Here is a 12,966-nt window from a genome sequence, read left to right as displayed (position 1 = left end):
CCTTGGGTGGAGTCGATACGGAGTATCCTGATTCTCTCCATCTCCTGTGAAAGCTGCTGGTCTCATGTGGCCTAGGCAACAGGCTTTTTCTATAGGACTGTTGCCAGGGTAACATAGAGGCAGAGCAGGGCACTGTGAAGAGGAAAGAAAAGGGAAAAAGGACAGTGCAAGGAACAAGAGAGGACAACAGAGGGGGTGTGTGAGGGGGTCGGGGAGGAAATAAAGAATAATAAAAAAGGGAAGCAGAGAGTGATAGTAATAGATGCTGATCTTCAGAGAGATCATGCCTGCAAGATGAGCTCAGGTGACTGACTATACGTACATACACATACTACGCTACATGAACCATTCTTAGTTTGTCATCTTCATGCGTTGAGCAGCCGGCAGCGCTGATATATTCCTCTATAAACTTGTTTAGCTTCAAGCTCACCTCTGTATCCCTCTGTCTCTCACTTTTAACAGGTTTTGGGAAAACAAATCTGTTACTAGATAAAACTTAGATACCCATAATCCATTGATGAATCTACGAGTATAATAAGGACTGCGCTATGAGAGGCATGTGGTTATTTTCTTTAGAAGGCACTACTGCAAAAAGTGATAAGTATTGTAGGATACTATGTAAGATGAGATTTCTTCACCACTACACCACCCCATTTAAAATGGAGTTTCCATGTCACTGATCGTGGGCAGAATGCGCTAAAAAAAGGTGGCAGCAGGGAGCCTTGTTTAATTTTTCTGTCATGTTTGCTACTGCGTGCTGTAAATTCTTCTCTCAAAGTAAGATCTCACGCCACTTGAGCAACTAGGATTTCCGCATGAAAAATTAATGCATCACCTTACTCTGACTCATTTAAATGTCACGCATGCTATTATAACATCTACTGACTCTATAGTATAGGATAAATATTTTACTTTTACTGCATGGAAAATAATCGCCTCGGCCTTTTCCTTTGTATCTGTACAGGTACAGAAAGCAAGTTAAAAAAAAGACCTTGCTAATTTTATTCTCAGCACGCAGAGCCACATATGAACCAAACACTATCAAAAACCCCATAAAAAAACAATCCCAAGCTAGTGCATGGAGGCAATGATGTGGTTTTTCCCCCATGTCTGTGCTTTCTGCTCTAAATCAATGATATTTCTTGCTCAAACTTTCCAGGCAACTTGCTGGTGATAGCTTTTGTCAGTTACTTTGGAGCCAAACTCCACAGGCCAAAGATCATTGCAGTGGGCTGTGTATTGATGTCCATCGGCACCTTCATCATAGCTCTGCCTCATTTCATCATTGGTCGGTGAGTAATCCCAACTAACAGGTCTGTTTGCTCTTTGACTTTAACCATAACCCTAATAGCAGATATTAATTATTGTATGAAAGACTCAAATAATCAATTAATGTTATTCATTTTTGTCAGGTGATGACTTGGGATAGTTTTAGTAACTGTGGAAATAAATGTCATGGTTATTTTGGAATTTTAATGATTTTTGTAACTGTTTTTTATTTCTAATAAGAAATGAGTGTACATGTTTGAATTTATTTTGCAGTTTGTCTAATCCACACAGGCTCAAAATTATAAATACGGTAATTTAAATATTTTAATAAGGGATACTGAAGGTTCTGCAGTGTTTTTTAACTTGATGAGGGCAATACCTGTTGACTTCTCGTTAGTGATGATGGTGTACTGTGACTGGCAGTTTGTTTTTTCCCAGCATAGAAAAAGGATTTTCTTGACAACAGTCATTGGACTGACTAAAACTCAAAACAATGGGAATGTCAAAGGAACTCAGTGAAGATCCAAGAGGGAGAACTTTCGATTTATACAAGTTGGGAAGGTCTCTTTGAGACATTTCTAAAATAATTGCATATTCCAGATCATCAGGTCAAACAATTGTATGCAAGTACAAGTAATTCAGTGTGTTACCACTTTACCAAGGCCTACAAGAAGACCCAAACTGTCACCCTTAAATAAGAGGAAATTGCTTATGATGTTTAGGAACAACCCAGTGACCACCAAGACTCAAACCTTCCATGAACTGGAAACTGATGGAACACCATCACTGTGCACAGCGAAAAAGCTTTTTACGTCTCTGTGGACTGAGAGAGTGCTGACCACGAAGAAGCCTCGCTTCAAAATTGACACCTCCAAGTTTGACACCTCCAAGTTTGACTGGAATTTGTAGCTGCTCACATGTACAAGCCAAATGACTTCTGGAGAAAAATGTTACGAGCTGAAGAGACAAAGATTGAGCTTTTTGACCACTATGACACAAGGCATGCTTGGAAGAGTAAACATGAGGCTTTCAAACCTAAGAACACTGTACTGGCTCTCACGCATGGTGGTGGTCACATCATTCTCTGGGACTGTTTTGCTGCTAGTGGTGTTGATACAAACCACAACCCTATTAAAAATGTGTGGACTGTGCTTAAAAACCAGGTAAATGCCAGAAAACCAGCAAGTATAAACTTGCTAGTCAAGAAGAGTGCTCAAATATCCAGCTAGAATTATCCCAGGAGCTTGTTGACGGCTGCCACAAATATCTGGATGAGGTGCAAATGATATTTAACCAAATATTATTGGAGTGTATGAATATATTTGAGCATATATGTATACTTTTACTCTGTGTGGATTAGAGAAAATCCAAAATAAAGTTCTTGTTTTTTAAAATCATTAAATATGCTGCAAATATTTCCACCGTGGAAAAAGAACAGTTCAAAAATAATTAAAGACCCCATCACATCCATGCCCATGATGAGTGTGTGGAAAATCCGGAGGACAGCTGCGTATGCGCTTGCTATATAGGGAGTGCAGAATTATTAGGCAAGTTGTATTTTTGAGGAATAATTTTATTATTGAACAACAACCATGTTCTCAATGAACCCAAAAAACTCATTAATATCAAAGCTGAATGTTTTTGGAAGTAGTTTTTAGTTTGTTTTTAGTTTTAGCTATTTTAGGGGGATATCTGTGTGTGCAGGTGACTATTACTGTGCATAATTATTAGGCAACTTAACAAAAAACAAATATATACCCATTTCAATTATTTATTTTTACCATTGAAACCAATATAACATCTCCACGTTCACAAATATACATTTCTGACATCAAAAACAAAACAAAAACAAATCAGCGACCAATATAGCCACCTTTCTTTGCAAGGACACTCAAAAGCCTGCCATCCATGGATTCTGTCAGTGTTTTGATCTGTTCACCATCAACATTGCGTGCAGCAGCAACCACAGCCTCCCAGACACTGTTCAGAGAGGTGTACTGTTTTCCCTCCTTGTAAATCTCACATTTGATGATGGACCACAGGTTCTCAATGGGGTTCAGATCAGGTGAACAAGGAGGCCATGTCATTAGTTTTTCTTCTTTTATACCCTTTCTTGCCAGCCACGCTGTGGAGTACTTGGATGCGTGTGATGGAGCATTGTCCTGCATGAAAATCATGTTTTTCTTGAAGGATGCAGACTTCTTCCTGTACCACTGCTTGAAGAAGGTGTCTTCCAGAACTGGCAGTAGGACTGGGAGTTCAGCTTGACCTCAACCCGAAAAGGTCCCACAAGCTCATCTTTGATGATACCAGCCCAAACCAGTACTCCACCTCCACCTTGCTGTCGTCTGAGTCGGACTGGAGCTCTCTGCCTTTTACCAATCCAGCCACGGGCCCATCCATCTGGCCCATCAAGACTCACTCTCATTTCATCAATCCATAAAACCTTAGAAAAACCAGTCTTGAGATATTTCTTGGCCCAGTCTTGACGTTTCAGCTTGTGTGTCTTGTTCAGTGGTGGTCGTCTTTCAGCCTTTCTTACCTTGGCCATGTCTCTGAGTATTGCACACCTTGTGCTTTTGGGCACTCCAGTGATGTTGCAGCTCTGAAATATGGCCAAACTGGTGGCAAGTGGCATCTTGGCAGCTGCACGCTTGACTTTTCTCAGTTCATGGGCAGTTATTTTGCGCCTTGGTTTTTCCACACGCTTCTTGCGACCCTGTTGACTATTTTGAATGAAACGCTTGATTGTTCGATGATCACGCTTCAGAAGCTTTGCAATTTTTAGACTGCTGCATCCCTCTGCAAGATATCTCACTATTTTTGACTTTTCTGAGCCTGTCAAGTCCTTCTTTTGACCCATTTTGCCAAAGGAAAGGACGTTGCCTAATAATTATGCACACCTGATATAGGGTGTTGATGTCATTAGACCACACCCCTTCTCATTACAGAGATGCACATCACCTAATATGCTTAATTGGTAGTAGGCTTTCGAGCCTATACAGCTTGGAGTAAGACAACATGCATGAAGAGGATGATGTGGACAAAATACTCATTTGCCTAATAATTCTGCACTCCCTGTATTACTAGTACTTAATCTGTTATTTAGAGCATCATGGGTCAGCCTATACCAGCATGTTGCCTTTTCATTAAGCACTTTCCTTTCTTCTTTCACAAATGCACATAGTCACATGTAACTGTACAAACGTCCCTCCCAGCACAAGTTGAAGCTATAACTAGTTTGAATGAGTATTTTTGTCTCTGTCGCTGATCTGAACTGTTTGAATTTTGTGAACAGCTATGAGTTTGAGACATCAGTGCGGTGGGTAGTGAACTCAACTCTTAACCCCTCTCCGTGTCGGCCAGACTCACTAGCAAACCTGACAGAAGACGGTACACTACCTCAAGTGCCAGCCTCAGGTTTGTGCTGACACACACACACACAAACACACACTTGTGTAAATAAGAAATATGTCTAATTGTACTTGTCTTTTGCTCAAGGTTGTGAAGGCGAGTCCAACCTGTCCATGTGGATCTATGTGCTCCTTGGAAATGTTTTGCGCGGGATTGGAGAGACACCTGTTCAGCCTCTGGGAATCTCGTATATAGATGATTTTGCCACTGAGGAGAATGCTGCACTTTATGTTGGTAAGAAAAACATCACCTAGTGGTAGAGATACATTTGCTCTTACCTATTTTGACTGACATACTGCAGATGCACAACCAGAGAGAATCCCACATTGCGATAGATTTGAAAACTGAACGATATGTAGCAGATGTTTTGGTTATTTCTGTGGGAAGAAAGTCATGGGGGAGATAATCTATGGGCTTTATCTGCAAATCACTGATGACTTTCCTGCAGCATTTTATCATAGTTCCTAAGTCAGAGGTAGCAACTATGTGCTCAGACATGTTGTGGTTCAATTCTGGTGCCAACTTTTTGGCATGGGCAACAGTCTGTGCAGGTAGAGAACATGAAACTTGTTCTAGACTGTAAACCTGCACTGCATCAAAGGTAAGTTATGTGCATTGGATGTGCTACCAGGGCTAATGCCAAAGCCAGTGTTCTATTTCTACATTTACAGAAAATGATACTCCTCTGCACCGAAATTAGGTAGGATCTTCTTTTGCCCGTGCTTCACCTTTCCACAAGTTTCAACTTGGTAGTTTTTGCATAAACTTGCTCGAGGACAGAGAGACAGACACACAAACGAGGCAGCTCCTATCATTTAGCCAATAAATGCTCAGCTACAGTTCAGATGTAATAGTTAACACAGCCTTTGTTTGAACACATTATTAGCTCAGAACAATGTGAGGGTAGCAGAAAGTTCTGATTTTCTCTAAAGGAGAAAAAAGGTGATTTAAGTGACTTTGAACTGCTGGTCTGCTGAGATTTTCCTGCACAACCATGTGCAGAAGAGTTCAGAAGAGAATGACCAAACTGTTTTCAGGAAAGGAACAGTAACTCTGATAACCACCCATTACAGTCAAGGTATGCAATGTCACTGGGCAATTTTGCATATGAGCACCTCTGAATGCACAGTGCGTCAAACCTTGAATGAGATGGACCACACTGGTTATCACTTCTGTTTGCTGAGAACAGGAAACTGAGGCTACAGTTTGCCCAGGCTTACCAAAGTTGGACAACAAAAGATTGGAAAAAAGCTGCCTGGTCTAATGAGTCTCGATTTCCAGTGCAACATGCAGAGGTTAGAGTCAGAATGTGGTGTAAACAACATGAAAGCAGGGTGGTGGTGTAATGATGAGGGGGATATTTTCTTGGCACACTATGTCTATCCTTTTATGACCACAATGTACTCATCTACTGATATCTGACTGTTTTATATGTCATGTGTCTCTTTTGGCATGACTGTCACATCCTAGGTTGTGTGCAGACCATTTCAGTGGTTGGCCCTGTGTTTGGTTACCTATTGGGCTCCCTTTGTGCCAAAATCTATGTGGACATTGGATTTGTAAAAATGGGTGAGTTTAATACTAACACATTTTTTAAATTGTTATTATGAGGCTAGACTGTCTACACAAATCGCTGCCATTAACACCATGACTCTGATTATTATCTGAGTGACTGTGGAATATTAAAAGTCCCTCGATTCATCTTTTGGTTTAATTATTGTTGCTGATATCATAAAAAAAACAACGGTGCCACAATAGCTGATAAGAGTTGATAAACATTAAAGGGTGAGCCCCAGCTAACAGTCAGATGTTAAAATAAAATCATAATAATAAGCACCATCACCGTTAGGAAAAAGCTAGAGGTGGATAAAATGTTTTGTACCCATTAAAATAAATCATATTTGACTGTGGTTTAGGGTCCTAAGGCCAGATCCACAAAACTATGCTGACATGGTTGTGTGTACACAAAAAGACAGAACGTTTTCTGTTTTAATAAATTGTAATCATACATAGCCTGATATGCTTTTCCACAGTTAAATGAATATACAAATGCCCCCAGATAAACATCTGCAACTGAAACTGACTTGTGCAACTGCAGAACAGTTGGCTTTGCAGACAATTGGGGTTGTGGCTATTTATTTTACTGATTTATAATGTTTATTTTTAAATGATGAACGTGATAATATTTCTACACATATATCTACATATGAGTGAGCAGAATCTGTAGCAGAGGGATGACATTTCCAGCACTGGAAGCTTTCAGTTCTATGGACCAATACATGTTTGAGCAAACTTTGGCTGCTTTGGTTGTATCCAGGCAAACAATGCAAATAAAAAGCCCACTGTGTAAAATAGGTAATTTAACATGTTAATACCTCAAAACAAACAAGTGATAAAAAAGGGTTTGTAAACAACGAGCAGCAAATGTCAGCAAATCTTTTGATAGTTTCTGGCCCTAGAAATATTGCCAGTCACCCCCAGAGGCTGAGTCAGCAGACTCTTGGTTGGTTTCTTACATTGTGAGACTAATGGCTAATCAGCATTATTGCTCGATTTTAAATGTCAAAAAGATAATCGGTCTCAAATTGCAAGACTGAAAGAAACATTAGGCTAATTTTAGGACTGTGGGGAAAAAAAAGCTAAGGTTAAATTTGAATTTTGTGCTGAAATCTTAATTTAAATAATTATAAAGCTCATTACTCATTAGCATTATAAATGAAGTCTGATTGCTGAAAAGTTGCCAATTTAAAAAAGCCATGGGATTACATTTCTTGGTTTATACTGAATCTTTTTTTTACATTTCACCTGCATGCAGCTCACTCTATAAAACTCTATTTTTACCTGATCTAAAGTATCCACATTGTTACTGTACCATTTTTCGAAAAAGCAGCAATGTCTAAAGCAGCAGTGTCTAAAATTGCATTACCACTTTTTTGTGCACATGCATTGTTTATACGCTTAAACTCTGATACTGTGCACAGAGACTGAGACTTAAATACAACAGGGCCATTGTTAATGTTATTTGTAACACCTGTTGCCTGACTTCCTTTGGAGCTCAAATATCTGCTGTGAAAAAGAGTTTTTCATTCATAAAACTGAGGCCTGATGTTATCGGGAAAAAATGGCTCACATTCGTTGCGTGCACAATTCTAAACAGAGCAGGTGTACAGGATTAGCATCACTTAGGTAATGAGGCCAGCTGAGGAAGAAGAGGGACAAAGCCCTCTGGTCGGCAAGAAAGACTGAGAGAAAGAGACAGAACAGAACAGAACAAAGAAAAGGGGACAGCAGGAAAAAGCTAAAAGGAAAGTAGCCTTTAACAAAAAAAGGAGAAGAAAAATATAGAGTTTCAGATCAATTAAAAACACACAAAGGAGTAAACACGTGTTCGTCGGCACTGGATTTTGTTATTATTATTCTTAATCTAAAAAAATAACATTAGTTTCTATAGTTTTCCTATGCTGCATAATACATGTTCATAACAAAGTAACAAAAAAAACCCCAACAAAAAATAGCTTGAGTAAAAATATCAATCAGTACCATAAAGTACGTCATTTTCAGACTGGACACACAATCTGAGTGCTTAGAATAGATGAAAATCAGAAAACTAGTAGAATGAATAATACATGTACCTTGTTTTCAGAAAGCATTACTTAACTTTCATCTTCTTCCAAAACATAGAGACCATCACCATTACCCCATCAGATTCCCGCTGGGTGGGGGCCTGGTGGCTGGGTTACCTCATAGCTGGGGTTATCACCCTTCTTTCTGCTATCCCATTCTGGTTTCTGCCCCGCTCACTACCCGTGTCCAGGCCAGAGGTCCCAGAGAAGTGCACACCAGAGCAGACGAGTTTCATCAAAGGCTCTCCCCTTCTGAAGCACAAGTACTCAGCAGATGAACACACTAGCTTTATAGAGATGGCCAAAGGTAAGGAAGTCTATAGGTTATTGGGTGTGATGTTTTTATATATGTCATATGTGGAAAACAATGTTTCTCAGAGCACATTGTATTTGGGATTAACACTTCACAAACTTGCAGTAATAACACATTTTCTTTGTGTTAAAGTGAGTACAAGCCGCATTTTAGATGAAGAATTGCTTATACATCATATTGCCAAAAGTATTCACTCACCTGTCCAAATCACTGAATTCAGGTGTTCCAGTTATTTCCATGGCCACAAGTGTATAAAACCAACCTTGACATGCAAACTGCTTCTACAAGTATTTGTGAAAGCATGGGTCGCTCTCAGGAGCTCAGTGAATTCCAGTGTGCTGCCGTGATAAGATGCCACCAGGGAATGACAGCAACTCAGCCACTTAGTGGCACGCCATATAAAATCACAGAATAGGGTCAGTGGATGCTGATGCATGTACTGCGCAGAGGTCACCGAATTTCAGGTCAGAGTGAATCTTTACAGACCTCCAAACTTCATGTGGCCTTCAGCTTAGATCAAGAACAGTGCATAGAGAGCTTCATGTAATCGGTTTGCATGGCCATGGTTACATAACTAAGCGCAATGCAAGTTGTTGGATTCAGTGGTCTAGAGCTTGCTGCCACTGGACTGTAGAGCAGTGGAGACAAGTTCTCTGGAAGCACAAATCATGCTTCTCCACCTTACAATGGACAAGTCTGGGTTTGGTGGTTGCCAGGAGAACAGTATTTGTCCGGCTGCATTGTGGCAAGTGTAAAGTTTGTTGGAGGAGGATTATGGTGTTTTTCAGGAGTTTGGCTTACCCCTTTAGTTCCAGTGAAAGGAGCTCTTAATGCTTCAGAATACCAAGACATTTTGGACAGTTTCATGCTCCCAACTTTGTGGACACAGTATGGGGATCGCCCCTTCCACATGTGCATAAAGATATGCCTGCACAGAGTCCTGACCTCAACTTGACAGAACGCCATTGGGATGAATTAGAGCGGAGACTGCGAGCCAAGCCTTCTCGTCCAATATCAGCGAAAATTGGTCAAAAGTTCCCATAAACACTACCTTACCTTGTGGACAGCCTTCCCAGAAGAGTTGAAGCTGTTATAACTGCAAAGGGTGGGCCAGTATCATAATAACCACATAGCATAACACACACACACACACACACACACACACACACACACACACACACACACACACACACACACACACACACACACACACAAAACACAATAATCACTTAAGTTCATATGTGTATGAAGGTAGATGAGAAAATAGTTGAGGCGATATAGTGTACCTGATGCATCACTGCCTTTGCATATTGCTATGTTTTTTGGCATATTACATCAATATGCCGACAATGTACACTCTGTACAATATAAAAAAAAGTGGAGGCTCTTATCAAAACTTCACTTGCACAGCTTTATTATCCCTTTGAAAACTAAATGAATTTATACAGTGCAGCTCACCACTACGTCATCAAGACACTGAATCAGCTTTATGTCACGACTTAGAGAGTTATTGCTTATTTTGTGCTGATGTTAATGGCAGAGAAGGTTTGGAGATGTTACAGTTTTTGCCCGTTGCTTGAACACATTTGGCAAAACGTCGCTCATTGTGCCAAAACTCTAAACACAAGTAAACACGACACAACACTGGGAAATATACCATACACATCTGTGCCAAAATGAAACTCCACTCCCAAAACCTAAACTCTGCTGTCAAAACCTAACATTCCTCTGTCAAAATGTAACTCTGTTGACTAAATGACACATACTTGCATCATATGCAAACACTTACAGATCAGGGGGAACACACTAGTCTTCCTTACATAAAACACTGCAGTCTTTGATTTCCATTGTGTATTCAGAAGGCACATTTACAGGAGACACATTTCCAAACAACCAAAAACGCAAATAGACCTACTCAATAGTGTACATCGCAGTACCATGAATTCAGATAAAGCAAAAAAAACAACAAAAATGGATTGCTGTCACCTGAATGTCGCCGCATTGCTCAGGTCGAATCCAGCTTCATCAATGAAAATGTATTCATGAGGCTGTGCAGCTCCATCCATGGCCAAGATTCTCTGAAAAAAAGGGGAACATGTCACTGTACTACAGTGCTACACATACAGCACCCTCACCCCATCACACAGGTACCTGTGTAGCTCTCAGAATAGATCCATGTGGTACTGATATGGTACATATTCAGCTGCTACTGGACTTCACCAATACTCTATTGTAAATGTAAGGGACAGTTACACGTACCCGTACATATTCAGCTCGAAGTCCTTTGACCCTGTCACTGTTCCTCTCGAATGGGACTCTGTAGAGCTGCTTCATGGTGATGCTGTGTTTACCCAAGATGCGTCTGATGGTGGTGATGCTCACATGGTCTATGTTGTTGAACACTCGCCTGTCTGCAAGTATTTTCCGTCGTAGCTGGTGGAGACGGATGGCATTGTCTGCCCTCACTAGGTCCACAACAGCAAGTTCCTGCCGTTGTGTGAACAGGCGTTGGCGTCCTCCCCCAGAAGGTCTTCGAGTCATTCTAGAGAAATACAACCACATATTGTCATCGGTTTGCTTATTTTTCTTACAGTACTTCACTGTATGTACTGTGTCATCCACTGTACAACACTGTACTTCAATATAAGTAATCATGGTATGTTTCACAGAAACTACCACTTTGGCTGCAAAAGGAGCATTAGCACCCCGTACACTTGATATGGTAATGTGATATACTGTAGAACAGTGCTATAAAACCATCTGAGTAGAGCAGAAGGTATGGAGGTGAAGACATACCTGTTTTCTAGTCGGAATGTTCGTATTACAGATGCCACTGTGAAGCGGCTTAGATGTGGGTGGACTCTCTGCCCAGCTTCCCTCATAGTCAGGCCATGGTTGATGACATGGTCCACCAAAGTTGCTCTTATTTCATCAGAAATATGGGTCCGTTCATGGCCTCTTCGGCCTTCTCCTCCTCTTCCTCCTCCTCCTCTACCTCTTCCTCTTCCTCTTGCTCTCCCTCCATCCATGCTTGCAAAGTTCTTGAAATGGCTACGCTGAGGGCTTTTTGTAGTTGGCTAATTGGTGTTCGGTTTTGCAAGTACGTGCCTTCAGGTGTGTATTTGAGTGGTTGCAATTATCCGATGTGTTTTGTATTTTGGATACATGTGTTTTCCGAATGGCACCCTGAGATTTCATTTTGTGAGCGAAGTGTCTTATGTATGAAATAGAGTGTAGCATGCAGGACCATGTGTGTTGCATAAAGGGGTAGGTGTGTTGCATAAAGGAGTAGGAGTGTTGCATAATTGGTACTGGGGTGCAAAGCAGCGCTTTTGTTTAAGGTAGGGGTACATGTGTTTGAGGTATGGTAACAAAAGCTTCACGTTGTGTTACTTTAGTCTGAGCATGGGTTTATAGTGTTCAAGCAACGGGCAAAAACTGTAACAGTACCACATTTGAATCCAGCGAGCTCTTTAAAAAGACTGGTTCTTTCAAAAAAGGCTCTAAATACATCCTGCTCAGCTAGGAATTTGATTTTAAACACCTGTGGTAATGGGACAGAAAACACCTGAATTCAAAGAGGTGCGACCCAAATACTTTTAGCCATATACTGTATGTATTGCATATTTTTGTCTTCCTACCTTCACCTCCAAACAGTCGCAGCAGATGACTGCCCCCCTCCCTAAACCTGGTTCTGCAGGATCTTTCTTCCTGCTTAAAGGGAGTTTTTCCTTCCTGCTGTCACCAACTGCTTGCTCATAGGGGGTCATGTGATTGCTGAGGGTTTCTCTGTATTATTGAAGGGTGCCTGCCTTACAATAAAGCACCTTGAGGTGGCTATTGTTGTGATTTGGTGTTATATAAATAAAATTGAATTAAAATGAATTTTAACTCATCTGTATTTTTGACTCCACAGACTTCATTCCAACCCTGCGAACGCTGCTGGCACACCCAGTCTATCTGGCCTACCTGTGCGTGACAATCATTCAGCTGAACTCTCTCATCGGCATGGTCACTTACAAGCCCAAGTACATTGAGCAGCACTTCAGACAATCAGCTTCAAAGGCCAACTTTCTGATGGGTATGGTACATGTTTCATGAACATTGTGCCGTTATATAAATTATTAGTGTGTTACACTTGAAAATGATCACAGACGACTAGGGAAAGCTTTCCAGCTTGTTTCATATTGTATGGGAGAAAAAGGACTCGGACGTCCCTTGTTTGATCAAATGAATTCTGGCGTCAAGTATGGAAACGGCGTTATAATGCAGGAATCATGTGTTTAACATGGTAATTATTACAGATTTATGGGCTTTCTGTCCATTCAGCGTTACCCTCCTCCTTCT

General features: G+C 40.8%; 1 protein-coding gene across 1 annotated transcript in view; it reads left to right on the top strand.

The window, feature by feature from the left end:
* Positions 1-12,966, top strand: part of LOC147314484 (solute carrier organic anion transporter family member 1C1-like) — a 41,750-nt gene that overhangs the window by 15,441 nt on the left and 13,343 nt on the right. The window contains exons 4-9 of the mRNA XM_086261435.1: positions 1,160-1,292; positions 4,568-4,689; positions 4,771-4,917; positions 6,154-6,252; positions 8,365-8,613; positions 12,536-12,700. Coding sequence (XP_086117561.1) covers positions 1,160-1,292; positions 4,568-4,689; positions 4,771-4,917; positions 6,154-6,252; positions 8,365-8,613; positions 12,536-12,700 — 915 coding nt within the window. The remainder of the gene's footprint in view (positions 1-1,159; positions 1,293-4,567; positions 4,690-4,770; positions 4,918-6,153; positions 6,253-8,364; positions 8,614-12,535; positions 12,701-12,966) is intronic.

The sequence above is a fragment of the Aulonocara sp. 'chitande type north' Nkhata Bay genome, linkage group LG14 (assembly GCF_057382095.1).
Source record: "Aulonocara sp. 'chitande type north' Nkhata Bay isolate Kocher_YH1m ecotype deep benthic linkage group LG14, A_spYH_male_GT1.1, whole genome shotgun sequence".
Taxonomy (NCBI): Eukaryota; Metazoa; Chordata; class Actinopteri; order Cichliformes; family Cichlidae; genus Aulonocara; species Aulonocara sp. 'chitande type north' Nkhata Bay.
This window is presented reverse-complemented; position numbering and strand designations above follow the sequence as displayed.